Raw genomic sequence first — 16215 nt, 5'->3', positions numbered from 1 at the left:
ATGGGGGGGAAAAAAAATCATCCGGGGGAGGCAGCTGGGCCTCACGCACGCGCGCGCGAGCAAGCGAGCAGGCTGCCTGCTCAGCTCGAAGCATATTTCGAAGGGGAAGCTTTCCACGTCTCGATGCACAGCTCTCGGATATATAAGATGAAGTTAGCCGCGGTAAAGATCCCCAAAATTAAAGAGGATACAACCACGGCGGGGGTCCGATCGAGATGCCCGATCATCAATTTCAGCCTTTCGGCAGCCCGCGACATAGTTTAGCAGGTTGGTAGGCGCTCTTGTCGGGTCACTTCACTAGTAATATGGATGTAGGTCAAAGAGCAGAACAACAACACACGTATCCTTTTGTTGTTGTTGGGTGTATATTCTTTATATTTCAATAACTTAAAATACCGCACGGTTAAATGTAGCTATATCTGTATAAAGTGCATCATGACTTTAACTTTAATTTAACGGATTTCTAATGGCCTGCAATAATACACGCTTCACTCGTCTCAACTTGACCAGCAGAGGGCGCGCTGTCACTAGAAATCGCCCAGCTTTCAATATTAGTATCAACATTTGTTCATAAAATGTGACCACATGGATCGCAATTAAAACTAAAACAATAAAAGCGTCGTTTGTTGTAATATTTTAATATTTATAATTATTTTAGAATAAATGCCGGGATTTGACTGCGAGTATGACGATAAAGGACGAACTCTTGAATCTTGAACTTCTTTTCTCTCCGAGTAACCGGATGCTGTAATGCTTTTATTTTTTACTCAAACAGGAAGCTGCTTTGCTATCTAGTACAGCTTGATGGCAGCTAGCTTGATTGCACCCCTCCCGTCCCCTCAGTCGCTTGTGGAACTGTAGCTGCCTCTCCCGACTCTTTAATCGGCTCACGCCGCCACAAAAACAGCGTTTTAAGGGGTTCCGTCTGTCGTCCTTTGTCCCCATTGCCCTTTTTAGTTTCTGAGGACATTATTCCATTTCTTTACAAGAACGCCTGGAACCGGAACCGAGCGAGAGCTGTGTTTTTCGGTCTACTTTTGTGGGCGGATACAGCGGAGGAGGGCATCCGGGCCTGGCAGCTCCGGAGGGTCCGCTTAAAACCACGGAATTCACCGTTTTCAGGTAAAATTCTTTCAAGAAACACTTTCGGAATTTATCCGTTCTATCTAATTATAGAGTTCATAACCTTTCGGTAAATTCGGCTGCAAAGACGAAAGCAGCAGAGTGGTTTGTGGTTACTAAAACGTCAGCACAAGCGCAAACTGAGATGCCACATTGAGTGCGCTTGTTTTGACATTTGACAAATGCTTTTCGTTTTGCCTCCAGAACTCGCTGTGCGCTGTGCAAATATTTAACTTTGTTGACATAAAGTGTGTATTATGGATGCCTTCAGGTTCTGCGTCTGTCACAAAATGTAAAAACGTAGGTGTGGTATTAATAATAATAAAAAACATTATTTATAAGGCACGCAAGGTCGCCGTACAAACATAAAATAGCATAACACAAATTTGAGTCGTATTTCCAATCCTTAAGCTTTGTTACTGCACGTGAATTATAAAGCAATGTTTCAACCTCTATCTTTTTTTTTTTTTAATGTGCATACCTATGATGTTCTTGTGTGTTACGTGAGGTGCACCTGCTCCCATTTAATTTTCGAATCTGACAGATGCATGTCTCTCACTAGTCCTGTTTGAGGCCAATTTGCTTTCACAGTCCTTCACCTCTTAATTTGACGTCTAAGCCAGTGTGTGTTCTGACCCACATCCACATGTAGGGCTGATGTTGGTTATTGAGGGTAACACACCCCCAGAGGACAAAGTCATTACCATGACGTCCCACTACCATTGTTAGGTCATGTGGGAGTGCTTGCATTGATCTGCATTATAGCTCACACACGCAATGTCTCGTATGGAACTGGCAGTTGACAAAGAATCTTTTCTCACGATTACGCTTTTAGGGTCGGAAATATTCTGCAGAAGTTTCACCTCAATGTACCCGAAGCAGGGTACATAATCGTGTTTTGTCTTTTGCTGGGACTAGAAATATTTGTCGAAAAGACGGCACCGAGTTTCAGTTGTTGACAAGTCAGTGTTTATTTTTATTTATTTTTTATCAGAGCTTTGAAACAAACTTCAAACGTCCTGTAATGTTTGTTTTGCTGTCTTGTCACGCCATTATAACCAAGATAGATTCATTCCTTCACATAAGAGTTTGATTGAATGCTACCTTACCTGTTCTTTGAGAGCCATCCTCTTAAGAGCCATACCAAAATATTAAACTCAAGCTCACATTGACACCTCTGCATAAGCTAGAATCTTCCGTGAAACCAATATGGGCGCTCTTGGAATGTGCGAGGAAGCCAAAATACACTTATTATCCTTAGAAATTGAAACCGATCATTGTTAAGACTTCATGCTAATAATTACTTCAAATTGTTCATATGTTACGTAAGGCCTCCAAATTGCCCACAATGCTTTGCTGCGGCGCAGACTGTGCTTGCTTTATGATCAGCCTCTAAAACACTGTTGCCATTGACAACGGCTCCGGCTCTCTCTTTCTACCCCCTCGTCCCCCCCCCCCCCCCCCCCTCGTTTACATAACGTTAAAAATAATTCCTTTTCGTCTTGTTGCTTTTCTCCATCTTGAGAATGATTGCGATTGGTGTGGGGTGTTGCATGAATCACCCCAGAAAAATGATGTAAACTATGTAAGGAATGCGGAGTGCTGTGCGATCTTTTTATCGGTCTTCCTGTTTGTGTGTTGTGTGTGTGTGCGGGTGCGACAATCCTGGCCGTACCGCATCAGACTGATGTGACACAGAGTAATGATAGAGTGCGTGCGCTTGTCAGCCCGCATGAGCGTGGTCGGATGTCAGAAAGGGACGTTCGCTCTCGTACGTGTGTTCGACTTTGTGCCGCAAGTCACATTGTCCGCATTGTCATGGCGCTCGTTCCAGATGTGTGCGCCGGCGAAACGGAGAGAGGGACACACGGGCTGATAATCACATCAGCGCATAAACAAGCCGTCGCTCATTCATGATGAAATAACGTCAGATGGAAGGAAAGCGGCCATTTGCACATGAAAGCAGGGCAGGTGTTTGACTGCAGACTTCCATACGGGGTGGAGGTACAATTAAAATAAGGTGTTTAGGAGTTCAAGAAAGATTTTTTTGCTCGAGTTACAAGACACCAAGGTCTTCACGAGAACCTGGCTTAGCCCAATGACGGGGGAATTGCTCATGGGAGCGAATCACCCAACACGGCGCCTTGAGTATCCACCACCTGTTCCTCAGGCCCTCGAGGGTTAGTGGAGATATTTGTGAGTGGCAGGTTACATCATGGAATCCCGTAAAGCATGTGCACTGGCAGGCCTAGGGGGGGGCCGTGGGGGCACTGCCACCCCTTAAATATGCTGGGGCATTTTTCTATGAATTTTTTTTCAACCTTGCTCTGCCATAAGCAATCAGTGATAACCAATATATAAAACCAAGATTGTATGTAAACTAAATCAGTATAGCCGCCCCCCCCATCCCGCCCCCCCCCCTTGTTGCAAAGCATTGAGCACTATGTCAATACCAGACTGGGAAGCAAGGCTTTTACCAGCCTGCAATCGTCTTCCAGTCCACTGCCTAATGGCGAAACGAGTGCACATCACGCGGGAGCATGTGAAAAGACACAGGCCATCAATGTTAATGCGTCACCTCAGCGCTCCGCATCGTTTGTTCACTGCAGATAAAAAAAAAAAAGAAAGCCACAATGGGGTAAAAAAAAAAGAAGCTATTTTTAGGTACTCTACAGTGGCGTGTAATGGTTGATCGCCCGCTTTCGAGTGTCTGGAGATAGCGTCGTGTGAGGGCTTGACCTCCATCGCCGTGTTTGATGACCTCACCGTCCCGATACACCGATTGGAAGGATCATCCTTTGTAATTGAAGATTAGCGTGTCCTGCCTTTGTCATGACCTCAAACGCCACACACAAAAACACACGTGCGGCCAAAGCTGTATCGCGGTCCGATTTGAGAATCGCTTTTGTGCAGGGCGATAACGTCTCGCGGCGTGCTGTGTTGACATTTGGATGCGGCCGTCAGACTTTGCAAGGCTTCCAAATCTATAAATAACACGTCGCCTTCAACTCACCCCTTCCACTTGTCCATCGTCATTCCTTCTGTCGTCACCGTTCCTCCTATTCAGAGCATCTGCTTTGTCAGAAATTGCTCGAGCATCACACGAGGAACACACAGTACGAGTTCCTGCCTTTATTTTTATTGATCCCTTTTCTTTAGAATTATGGAATCCCGTTAATATTAACATTACAGCCTTTTGTGCTTCTTGCTCACAAGAACCCAGCGAAGCCCCCGTGGGTCAGTCATGCTGAAGCTCCCTTTTTTTTTTTTTTGGGCTTCTCTGGAGCAAACAAAAGGGTCTTTGAGCTGAGAGCACCCACCGCGGCAGGCAGCAGTGGCGACGCTGTTTGTATGCGTCCTCATGGCTACACAAACACATGCTTGTGACTGCACTGGAAGCCTTTGAAACGTTTCTGATGGCCACGAAAGAAAAAAAAAAAAAGCCTGTTGACTGACCACAAAGTGAAATAAATTTCGAGGTGACAACATTGGGTTGCTTCACACAAGTCTTTGCAGTGTTTTACATTCTGATGATTAATTAGAATAAATCCGTTTACTTTCGGAGTTTATTGATTTGTTCTTGCTTTCTATTTTTTTATTATTATAATTTATTTTGGATGGTACAGAGGAAAATCTATAAGAGTTGTTTGAGGTTCCAAGGGCAATTTATTCATTAATGTCGGTTCAGGTTTACTTTGGCTGACTCATTCCAAAGAGCTTCTCCGTCTCCCATCCAAGCATGCGGCCTTCACTTGCTTGTTTTTATCTGTCAGAAAGGCCGGATGTACTTGTCTGATGGTTTTCTTTCTCCTCCAGCTTCTATTATGCTTCTTGGAATGTCTCATCGGTCGCTAATGCATTAATTTCTTCTCAGCGTTCCACAATAGGTCCAATGCTCGCTTATCTCCGCTCCATTGATTGAAACTACTTTGGCGCTTCAGAACGTTAAATTACGGGCTGCTTCACACAAAATTACATGGTAACGACTAAAGTGGAGCTCTTGCCCATTATTTTCTCGCAAGCTTCTTAAAGTCCAGTCTTGCTTCAGGAGGGCTGGATTCTCTCCATTCCCGCCCGCCATTATGTCTCCTTTCCTTCTCGTGGTCCCTCCCTCTTCCACCGATTCCTTTTCACACTCTCCTACTGACTTTCAAGACACATTCATCTCCTCCCTGATATCCTTCGAAAGGAGGTGGAGGGAAGCAGGAGACGGGGGGTGTAATTATTACGAGTGCAGTAATTAGTCTTTCAGGTTTGATGACTTCCCTTGTGAAGTGTTCTCCTGCATTGACTACCCAGGATGCTCCAGGAAGGGGAGGGGGGGGGGGTGGTAGATCGGGGAGTTTTTTTTTTTTTTTTTTTTTCTCTGAGAATGTGGGTCAAAATTTCAGGATTTGCCGATGATGAAAGAGGGGCTCAGTATTTTTTTTTTTTTTTTTGCAGAAGTAGACAGATTTTCATGCCAGATTTTACATTCCCTCACATACAGTGCCATTGCAGGCACAAGCTGCAACACACACACACACACACACACACACACACACAGACGTCACTCGTCTTTGTTTTGCGGCAGAGATAAAACCCGGCTTTGTTACACTCCTCTGTATGGGGGACAAAGACTACTTATCTGCCTGTGTGCCGTTTGTACGTGTGACGATTCGGTTGTTTTTTTAAAAACATCATTTTCATCCCCGTTACATTCAACCGTGTAGATAAATGTGTGTGCGTGAGGGTCATCAGATCTGCATGATGGCAGAGCCACCAGGGTTGCCATGACACACTTCCTCTTCCAAAAGTAGGCTCATCACACGAGCGTGCGGCAAATGCTCTCAATTTTTTAAATGTGCCGTCATGGGGGGTGAGCGAACTTGCTTATTTAAATATTGAAATGTTTGTTGTTTTGATGCAAATGTATCTCGGTTGAAAAAGCGTGAACTGAATGCATTACTTAAAAAAAATAAAATAAGACACCCTGTCCAACCAGATTTAATTTTTGACAGCATATTAATTTTTAGCCAAAGTAAACAAATTTGTGAGTCTTTCCTTGGGTAGACTCGTATCTTGATTTGACTCAAACCAGAAAAAAGAAGTAACTTTAAAAATACCAAACAAAAAAACAAATAAAGGGCTCAACCTAGTTACAGTTGCTACGGAGCATAAATGCAAACTTTATTCTCCCCTTCCATAGCCCGGTGGGCTTTTAAAATTGGATCGACTCCAATCGCTATATTGAGGCCTTTCGCCGAATGTGCCAAGGTGGTCCATAATTGGACGGATGGGCGACTGTGCGAACCCCCGCGATGATTAATCGCTCGCGCCGTGCGGCGACACGAATGACACACCTCCCCGGGGGATGTGTCATGAGTGGGAGCTGTTCGCGGGAAGGAGGAAGGAAGGTCGGCTTGATTGTCGTTGAGGGTCAGCCAAGACGGGCAGGCGGGACATTTCTGCGTCTGTTTCCTCCCCCCATCCCCTCTTTTTTTTTTTTTCGCCGACTCGCTTGACGGGGCGTTGACACGGCAGCACAATGAGCAAGGAGCAGCTGGAGGGCGATTGAGCAAGGTGTTTCCTACACTCGTCCGGATCGACAGGCTTGACGTCAGGCTCTTCTCCGCCTCCAATTAGTCTACCCCCTCCCGGTTTAAAAGTGAAAACAGCCTCATTCAATTCTGCGACATTCATCTTTTATTCATGCCTCGTTCATGCTTTATGCATGTGCCGCTCACGCGTTTGTCGAGCGGATTAATATTGGATTAAAAGGAGCCTTCATTCATGGGGCTGCTCGGAGCCGAGCGGGGATTGTCTGCAATCCCAAACGCCGACGCTGGTGAAATTTGGCTTTTGGTGCGACACTCGGGAATGAATGCTGACCGCGTGTGTGTGTGTGTGTGTCGCAGGCCGCTCACCGCCCCGCCATGGAGAAGATGAAGCGGATTAAGAAGCGTCTGTCGTTAACGCTCCGCTCGAGTCAGACCATCGACGAGTCGCTCTCCGAGCTGGCCGAGCAGATGACCATCGAGGACGGCGGCACCAAGGACAACGGTTTGTAACTGTGTACTCAAGTCACTTTTTATTTTTTCAACAATATACTTTTTTTTTTTTATACTTCATCTCATAATCAACTTAATAATGCTAATTTATCATTTTAGTCCAATGACTCACTTGACTTCCATGTACACCTACTTCGCCAGACGATAAATACAAGCTTTTTTTTTTTTTTTTTTTTTTTAACCACGGCTCCAATAAAAACACACTTTAGTTAAAACCCCTTCAATCTATTACCTTGCAAATGCCTTGAACGGTAATTAATTCTCTCCACACAGTGTACATGGCCATCTGCGGACATTTTATAAAAGTGCTTTTAGCAACTTGCCTGCTCTCACGGGGTCTTTAAATTATTAAACACTGACGACGATGCGGAGTGAATGAAAACAGTCGGTCGCGATGGGGATGAAGCGGTTCAGCGATGTTATGTAACGGGAGTAATGTCTCACACACACACACACACGCGCGGGGGCATTTGCATAAACACACACTCAGCTCTCTCGGCGAGAAGGTCAGCCGGGACTCTGTCAGCTTAGCGAAGTTAAGACTTGGTTTACCGTCTGTTGAGCATCTACACCTGGAGATCAGCTTCAAAATAATATACCTTGGGATGTTTCGGTTCCTGAGATGACGTAACCTGGTGTTCAACCGTATGATCGGCGGGAGCTTGCCAAAATAATGACCCGGGTTAAGTCTTCGGTAAATACGCCGCTGGGGTAATCCGGTCGTGTGTCGGTAATGAACTCTGCTCCACTTGAAGGCCAAGCTTCTAGCGTCCTTGTTGTCTTTCAGAGCCCTTCATGAGGAACGGCCGCCCGCCCACCTCCCACAGCATGCACTCCTTCCTGCACCAGTACACGGGCTCCTTCAAAAAGCCGCCGCTGCGCCGGCCGCACAGCGTCATCGGCGGCACCTTGGGCTCGTTCATGTCCATCCCGCGCAACGGCAGTCGCTTAGGTGAGCCACGCAAACGCCGATTCTCTTCACAGATGGGAGATCGCCGTCCGTCCTTCCCACCTCCCACCTTTGCTCTTTTCACACGTGCGACCAAAGATGACGATATTTCCTGTGGATTGATTCACAACCGATGTGTAGCATCTTGTCAAATCCCCGAGACGGGCGAGGTGACTCATGGCGATGACTCGCCATCTCGCTTCGCAGGGGCAACCCGGAAACTATCAGTCACACTTTCATCAGAGGAAATTATCACAGTGTCAAATTGAGAAGAAATATGTCAACATACTAGATTACAGGACTCTTGGTTATATAAATGCTCAGTTGAGCCAGATTGAAGAACAGACTGGGCCAGATTTTGTTTACTCCGTCTAAAAAAAATTATATAATCACCAAGGATCACCAAGCTCGATCGCTAGGTTCTGTTTTGACTAGGGATGTTCACTCGTCCACGAGATGATACCAATCACCCATACAAGTACTTTGGATACATATAATTTCACAAAAAAAATTAACAGATAATTGAAAAAATATATTCATCCTAATAGAAAATTACTTTCAAATTAAATGGAATTTTGGGCAATTTTCTATTCTATTTTTCTAATTTCTCGTTCCTGACCAAAAAAAACAAAAACCTGTCTCTCTCCACCGATCCGTGCAAGAAGTCATTCACGCCCGTTTAGAATCACACAGGATTTGCTATCGGTGGTATGATAAACATCACTCTTTAAAAATGTGCAACCAAGCGGCTTGATGCTATTATGTTTGTGTACGCTTGATAGGCCTACTGGGCCTCGCTCTGGACCCCGGCCCAGATGGAGGAATGCGGATGCCAAAAACGGGCCACTTTTGTAGGACAAAGCGCTACTATGGTCATACGAACGCAATATTGAAGGGTAAATGTGGCCGAGTAGGTCGCCGGCGATATTCCGACTGAGGGAGCTATGATGGAGACATGCAAATGAGGATGCGAAAGTGGGAGGAGGCTGAAAGTGAAAGGAGAGGATATATTTGAGGATGTAACAAAGTGAGAGACAGAAGTGAAATAGAAGGTTTAAATTTGTCATCAGGTTTTCTTGCTCACCCTTTGTGAATTTCTGGAATTCTCTCGTGCATTTGCTTCATCTCTCTTCGCCTTTTTCGTTTGAGTGTTGGAAGAGCCTTTTAATTAGCATCGCCGGTTGTTTGTTGACGTTTGTGACTTCTTTTTCACTTTTTTTTTTTTCCCCAGGAAATCTCACCACGCTGTAATTTGGAAGTCGCTACACCCACAGTTTAATGCGTGTGCTAATTTTAGCCAAACTCGAATGTGTTTTGCACAGCCGAGGGCATCGTCCCATTCGGCCGCGCGTCCGGCCCGCTTCCTTTCCTCGTGCTCGGTGACACTTTCAGATTGAGTAATATCACCTGGCGAACAAACGTTTCAAGCAAACCATCGCAGTATTCGAGCTGCTCCAAGTCGGCATTTATTCTTATATCTGCAAAGTCACTTTAACAGCTTCAGGGCTCAAAGTACGAACAGAAATGACTTCAGTCGTTTCCTGGATTAATCCTTCTCTAATTCTGTTTCTGTAATATTTATTAGAGGAATGAATACATTTGAAAGAAATCCCCTCTTGATCGCGGATAACAAACTGCAGGCCTTCACTCACTGCATGTGTGTGTGTGTGTGTTGAGTCGGGAGCTTTGGAGGGTTAGGTTTGGGCATCATCGCTCACGCTGTGCTTGGCAAGCCGTGGTCGTTTTACGGCCCTGGAAGATGCGCTAAAGTGTTTATTTATACTCGGGCCTCGGGATTTACAAAAGCCTGAGAGGAGAGCATTGTATCAAAAATAATGAGCTTGTATAACGAATTGGTTTAAACGCTCAGGTGGTGTTTAAACTCTTAGGTTTGGACTTATTTTTGAGAGATGAAGCTAACTTGAAGCTAATGCTACTCTGTCGGCATCATGAACGTGGGCTGTTTGTTGTCGGGGGTCGTTGAGCAGGGCAACTCGAAATCTCGCCTTCCTTTATTGGAACCAGTGCACAAAAATCACTGCTTGGCAGTCAGCCCGGGTGCATTGTGGTTGTCGAGGGATTCCCATTTTATGAGCAAAGAATAAATCACTGCCACTTTGTCTGCCGCGACATCCACTTAATTAATGCTTAACACATTTATATCGTGTGTGTTCTGGTTTAGACATTGTGCACGAGAATCTTAAGATGGGCTCCGACGGAGAGAGCGACCAAGCGTCGGGGACGTCGTCGGACGAGGTCCAGTCCCCAACGGGAGTCTGCCTGAGGAACCGAGTCCACCGGAGAATCTCCATGGAGGTAAATATGTGGTCACCTTCACCACATCTCTGCCTATGCACTTATTGTTTTTGAATTTATATTGAACTAATTCCGGCGGAAAATAAATGCCACAAATATTACAGGATGCGTGATAATGTCAAAATATTGCCCATTCCTGAAAATGTTGAAGTGTGATGGTGAGCTCAGATGATTTCTGCCCCCTGCTGGATAAAAAAAAAAAAGATGCTGGGGGGAAAAAAAAAAGTTGCCCTGATGTGAATTTGAAGATGACTTTAATATCGACTCAATGTACCGAAGACGTACTATTTGTGACTTTTTTATGTAATGCATTTCGGCCCTTCCTCATGAGGTTGCAAACGAGGAGCCCACTTATCAAAATAACCCCTTAGCTGTTATTTTAGGGTGAAATAATAGCCTCTTTGTTGCTGCGTCTTTATATAATCCTTTTTGAACAGCCTTTTTTGTGTCCAAACAAGAAGCACAATTACATAATACGATTAGCATCTTGTTGAGGAATCAAAAAAATAATTCAGACAGCACCTTGATCAAAGCCGCGATGATATAATTCTAGCATCAAGGCCAAATTTGACAACCTATGCGATTTTTCTATTTTTACACACCTCACTCCACACGAGTCCACATTTGATCAAGATCAGACTTGTTTTGCTCTCAGAACACACAAATCATGCCTGTCCACATCCATGTGATGGACCTAATCTGTTTTGTCTCGCTGGCATGGGAGGAAGAGATAGAGATGAGAGCGAGTTATTTTTGCCGCCTGTCTCCAGGAGAGCGTGGGTGGACTGCTTTTGTCTTGCCCGTAACATTCTGTTCTCTCTGTGTCGTAATTGCATGTAATGGACGAGAGAGAATTAAATGTCAAAATATATTTATTTACATCTGCTTTAAAGGACCTCAACAAGCGCTTGTCGCTGCCGGCCGACATCCGAATTCCCGACGGCTACTTGGAGAAGCTGCAGCTCACCAGTCCGTCGTTCGACCAGCCGCTCAGCCGCCGCTCGCGCCGCGCGTCGCTGGTGCGTATCTGCATGTGTGTGTGCGCGTGCACGCATGTGCCACTTTTATAGCCCCGCAGTGCTCAAGGCACTGGGAGCAGCCTGTGCCAGTTGCCATGACAACCGACTCAGCGGGAGCCCGAGATGTAAAATTTTGAGACACGATCGCTTGCAGTCGCATTGTTTTTGAATGGGGGTGATGCTGATGGTTGTCAGATAATTTAAAAAATATATATTTTCTATAAATCAAAAATTTGTTTCAAATGTTTTTGCTAGGTTTGTTTATTTCACTTTGATCATTTATGGAAAATAAATTGAACAATTGTGAAATAAAGTCAGTCAATCAAAAAATTAAGTGTAAAAAATATATCACATAATTTCAATTCAGCAAAATAAAAAATATCAATACGTCAGATTATTTTATCAGCATTTTTTGAAGTCATTCAACAAAAATATGTTTGCCTGACCCATCGTAATTATCTCTGTGCTCTTTTGCTAGTCCGAGATTGGCTTTGGGAAATTGGAGACCTATATTAAGCTGGACAAACTGGGAGAGGTGAGAAAAGCTGCAAATTCAAATCGGAGCGGCGATTGAACTCCTGAAGTCAACTGCATCTACTTTGCAGGGAACCTACGCCACCGTTTTCAAAGGACGCAGCAAGCTCACCGACAACCTGGTGGCCCTGAAGGAGATCCGCCTGGAGCACGAGGAGGGGGCGCCATGTACAGCCATCAGAGAAGGTTAGTACATTTTTCAGAGAAAACACATTCCTGCAATTTTGGTTTCACGGCAATGATTTTTTTTTCCCTTTGCGTAGTGTCGTTACTGAAGGACCTAAAACACGCCAACATTGTGACACTGCACGACATCGTTCACACCGACAAGAGCCTCACGCTGGTGTTTGAGTACCTGGTAAGCAAACTCGGCTTTTTTGCTGTGAATTTAAAAAAAGAAGAAAAAAAATATCTAATATACCATGTCTTGTGCAGGATAAAGATCTGAAGCAGTACATGGATGACTGCGGAAACATAATGAGCATGCACAACGTGAAGGTCAGGAGACAGTTTCCATTTTGCTCTTTTCCGAGCTCAGATGATTATTTCCTAACGGCACGGAACGTCTTTGGCCGCAGGTCTTCTTGTTCCAGATTTTGCGCGGGCTGTCGTATTGTCACAAGAGGAAAGTTCTCCACAGGGATCTGAAGCCTCAGAACCTCCTCATCAACGAGAAGGGAGAGCTCAAGCTGGCTGATTTTGGTGAGAGTGGTGCCAAGATTTTAGATGTGGAAGCGATACTCGGATAATTTTCAATTTTTCCCCCCCCCCCCTTTTCATGGTTTTGGCCACGGCAGGTTTGGCGAGGGCAAAGTCGGTCCCGACTAAAACGTACTCGAATGAAGTGGTGACTCTTTGGTACCGACCTCCCGACGTTCTGCTGGGCTCCTCCGAGTATTCGACGCAGATCGACATGTGGTAAAAGAAAATGGCTTTCTCCGTTTTTGCCTCGCCATCCGAATCTCAGCGACTATTTTTGGCTCACAGGGGCGTGGGCTGTATATTTTACGAGATGGCCGCCGGTCGGCCGCTTTTCCCCGGCTCCACGGTGGAGGACGAGCTCCACCTCATCTTCAGGTTACTCGGTGAGTCCAGACGAGCCTCCAGGTTCAAGTCGAACGCGCTCGCCAGTGCTGACCGTCTCCGTTGCAGGCACGCCCACGGAGGAAAACTGGCCGGGAATCTCCTCCGTCGAAGAGTTCAAATCTTACAACTTCCCCAAATACAAACCTCAACCCTTCATCAACCACGCCCCCAGGTACGCCATTGTGTCTTTCTATCAACCGAAAATATTGTCGGCTTTAAAGTCCTCCCACATGATGTTGTTAAAGTCGGACGTTCTGTTTTTAACATGTGGCAGTACCGCGTGCCAACACAGACCTTGAGTAATAATGGCCTTTCTGTGGGCACGTGTGTGTGTGTGTGTGTGTCTGTGTGTGTGGAGCAAGAGAGGAAATCCTGTGGAACATTGTGAAGGCGGCCGTCCACTTCCTTCCTCTGCGCGTTCCCATCAGCCTTTGCTGCAGACAGCCATTAACCTGTTGTCCTTGTCGTTTTTCTTTTCTTCCTTTCAGGCTCGACGGCGAAGGGATCGAGCTTTTGCTGGCTTTCCTCAGAGTGAGCCATAACTTCTCACCCGCGATCATCAATTCCAAAATGAATCATCATACTTTTAATGGCATTAAAAACGATGTTTGTCTGCTTGGCAGTACGAATCCAAGAAGAGGATCTCGGCTGAGGATGCGATGAAACATTCCTACTTCAGGCATCTTGGGATGAGAGTTCACACGTTGCATGAGAGTGAGCACACACTCATTAATGTCAAAGTCCAGTCACAACTTGCTTGTTTTGAAACGCAAAATGAAATATTTCAGGTGTGTCCATCTTCACATTGAAGGAGGTGCAGCTGCAAAGAGACCCGGGCTACAGGAACTCCTCGTACCCGGAGTCAGGTGACTCTATTTGCTTCGCCGACCCATCGGAGGAAATGTCTCTCAAAGTTGATCCCAACCCTCCCCTCGTTTCCTCCAGGCAACGGCAAGATCAACCGGAGGCAGAGCATGCTCTTCTAGACTTGCGGATGGACACCTTCATCGTCGCCCTCTCACCCGACCAGCATGACACAGTGACCCCCCCTCCCCACGGCCCCTCCCTTCCTGGTTTACCCAACACACACGCATCCACATGCACACACGCCTCTTGAGTTAGCTTGACCGTTCAATTGGTGTGTTTATTTATTTCCGGACGGTGGGGGGGGCTGTTTGCTGCTAAAGTTCTACTGTATGTATTTAACACAAACCTTATTTGTGTGTCTACGTTTGTGTGTGAAGTTGAGCCTCCGTGCTGTTTTTTTTTTTTTTTTTGGGCCTCGGCTCCCGATTAATTTTGTTTCAAAATTCCACGGATGGCGTTCAAGCTGTGATTCAAGTTTTTGGAGACCACTCGCTTCGTTTGTTTTTATATTAACGCGTTTCGATTTTTGGATTTTATTGTCGGAAATGACTCATTTCAAAGTCTTAATTTGGCTCTCGGTGGGAGGACACCAAAATGTAGAAAAACTTTTTTTTTTTTTAGTTGAGTCAGATCAAATTTAAACATTTGGGATCAAAATTTGGAGCCACACTGAAACGGAAAAAAATTAGTCAAGTCACAATATTATGTTATTATAACAATAACTTGAAGAAAAAAATAATAAATGTGAAAATTCTCACACATTTATTATGAAGGCTATTTTTGTAAAAATAGATTTTTTGCAAAATACGCTGACTTTATAATTCTAATGGTCCAACTTTTTCTGTTCTTGCAAAATTTTAGCATTCCTCATAATGTTGACTTTTTTTCTATATTAATGGCTTCATTCTCTTACAACAGCAACTTTTTTATTTTCTGAAAACATTGTGACTTCCTTACAACAGTGCTAACGCTTTTCTTCATAACACTCCCTGCAACATTCTATCATAGTTCCTCATAATGTTCTCTGACTCTACTTGAAAGACAACTTCTTTATTCTCATCAAAATAATGCAACTTTCTTCTTGCATAGTGCGACTTGAAACAAAATTACAACTTGTATTTTCTTTTCAGTGTGGCCCAAATACTTCTCGGAAGAAAGCAGTGCGGGTGGTTTCAGAATTTTTTTTATTCCCTCTTTAACTTTCACTGCAGTAACTTTGTGTTGAACCTGCACTTTTATTTTAAAGACATATTAGCAGGCGTTGGCCGAGTGTACCCAACAGTATTAAGTTCTCTACGTCTGTGACCTTTGACATCTCGCGTCAACCTACAGTCGCAGGAGGGGTGGGGGGGTCGTGGAGCAGCGGGGCTTCTCCACGCCCCGATATTGTAGTTAGTGGAAGTCTCATTCCTAGTCGCCGTGCGTTTACTGAAGACCTCCTCGGTTCTCGCCACAGACTCCGAAGTGTGCTTTGCTTTCCCGCGCTAGATCATGCAGCAGATATTTTGTCTAGAAGTGGTACACTCCCCGTAGCAGAGTGTAAAAGCTACAATGACCCCAGGGAATGTATGGAGTGTCTGTAAATGTTCTCCATTCTGATCCCAGTCCACGAAATGTGCAGTAACGACTACTACGACTTGTTGTTTGCAGCTAATGGTGTCCTAATCCCGTAAGCACACTGTATTCGTCTTTCACAAGTAGATGCAAAATATATGACCGATCGTTCGACATGGCAAAGTGAACCTATTTTTTCTACCAATACGTTGTAAAGCTGATGTTGTCTTCTAGCCATGAGACAAAAGATGTGTAAGTGTTTTGTTCACTTTGCGGAAGCAGAAAAAAAAATTAATGGTCGTCACCATGAACATGTATTCACAAAAGAAAAGTGAAATACTATTATTAACTTCGATGGTGTCCGTATATTTTGAAATGAATCGCAGTAACGCGCATGACAGGAGATTTCTACCGCCGCTTTATTTATCGTTGTACCACTTTTCAAAAAATGTGCGAATGTCCTGACTTTCATGTGAGTGTGTGTGTGCGTGTGTGTGTACAACAACGGTGTCTGCCTGCTGCATGCAAGGCCTGCTGTGTTTGTGAAAGCACACTGAGCTAGCTGCCTGTGAACAGTTGGTGTGTATGCGACTCTTTCTACTGGAATTATTTATTTCTCATAACCATCGCAAAGTAAATTGAATCTGTTTCATATAACAAGTCTGAGTTTGTTCTCTCTTGGTTACGTTGTTCCTAATCATTTGACAGCTGACTCAAT

The 16215-nt window shown here is 44.8% G+C and overlaps 1 protein-coding gene across 1 annotated transcript; it reads left to right on the top strand.

Annotated features, from left to right (window-relative positions):
• The first annotated feature begins 780 nt into the window (after window positions 1-780).
• cdk17 (cyclin dependent kinase 17) lies at window positions 781-16157 on the top strand. The gene is made up of 17 exons (XM_049761035.2): window positions 781-1122; window positions 7020-7164; window positions 7960-8124; window positions 10304-10437; window positions 11331-11456; window positions 11935-11991; window positions 12062-12176; window positions 12254-12348; window positions 12426-12488; window positions 12569-12692; window positions 12788-12908; window positions 12978-13075; window positions 13143-13248; window positions 13565-13607; window positions 13700-13790; window positions 13865-13942; window positions 14022-16157. The coding sequence occupies exons 2-17, from the start codon at window positions 7038-7040 to the stop codon at window positions 14060-14062; spliced, it is 1584 nt and encodes a 527-aa protein (XP_049616992.1). The 5' UTR covers window positions 781-1122; window positions 7020-7037; the 3' UTR covers window positions 14063-16157.
• The last annotated feature ends 58 nt before the right edge of the window (window positions 16158-16215 follow it).

This window comes from Syngnathus scovelli, chromosome 22 (assembly GCF_024217435.2).
Source record: "Syngnathus scovelli strain Florida chromosome 22, RoL_Ssco_1.2, whole genome shotgun sequence".
NCBI lineage: Eukaryota > Metazoa > Chordata > Actinopteri > Syngnathiformes > Syngnathidae > Syngnathus > Syngnathus scovelli.
This window is presented reverse-complemented; position numbering and strand designations above follow the sequence as displayed.

Bases quoted from the DNA above. Each gene is read 5' to 3' on its own strand.
- cdk17 (XM_049761035.2), top strand. From the start codon at position 7,038: ATGGAGAAGATGAAGCGGATTAAGAAGCGTCTGTCGTTAACGCTCCGC. The intron at 13,076-13,142 runs GTGAGTCCAGAC...TCTCCGTTGCAG, and splicing joins CCTCATCTTCAGGTTACTCG to GCACGCCCACGGAGGAAAAC. The intron at 13,791-13,864 runs GTGAGCACACAC...GAAATATTTCAG, and splicing joins AGTTCACACGTTGCATGAGA to GTGTGTCCATCTTCACATTG.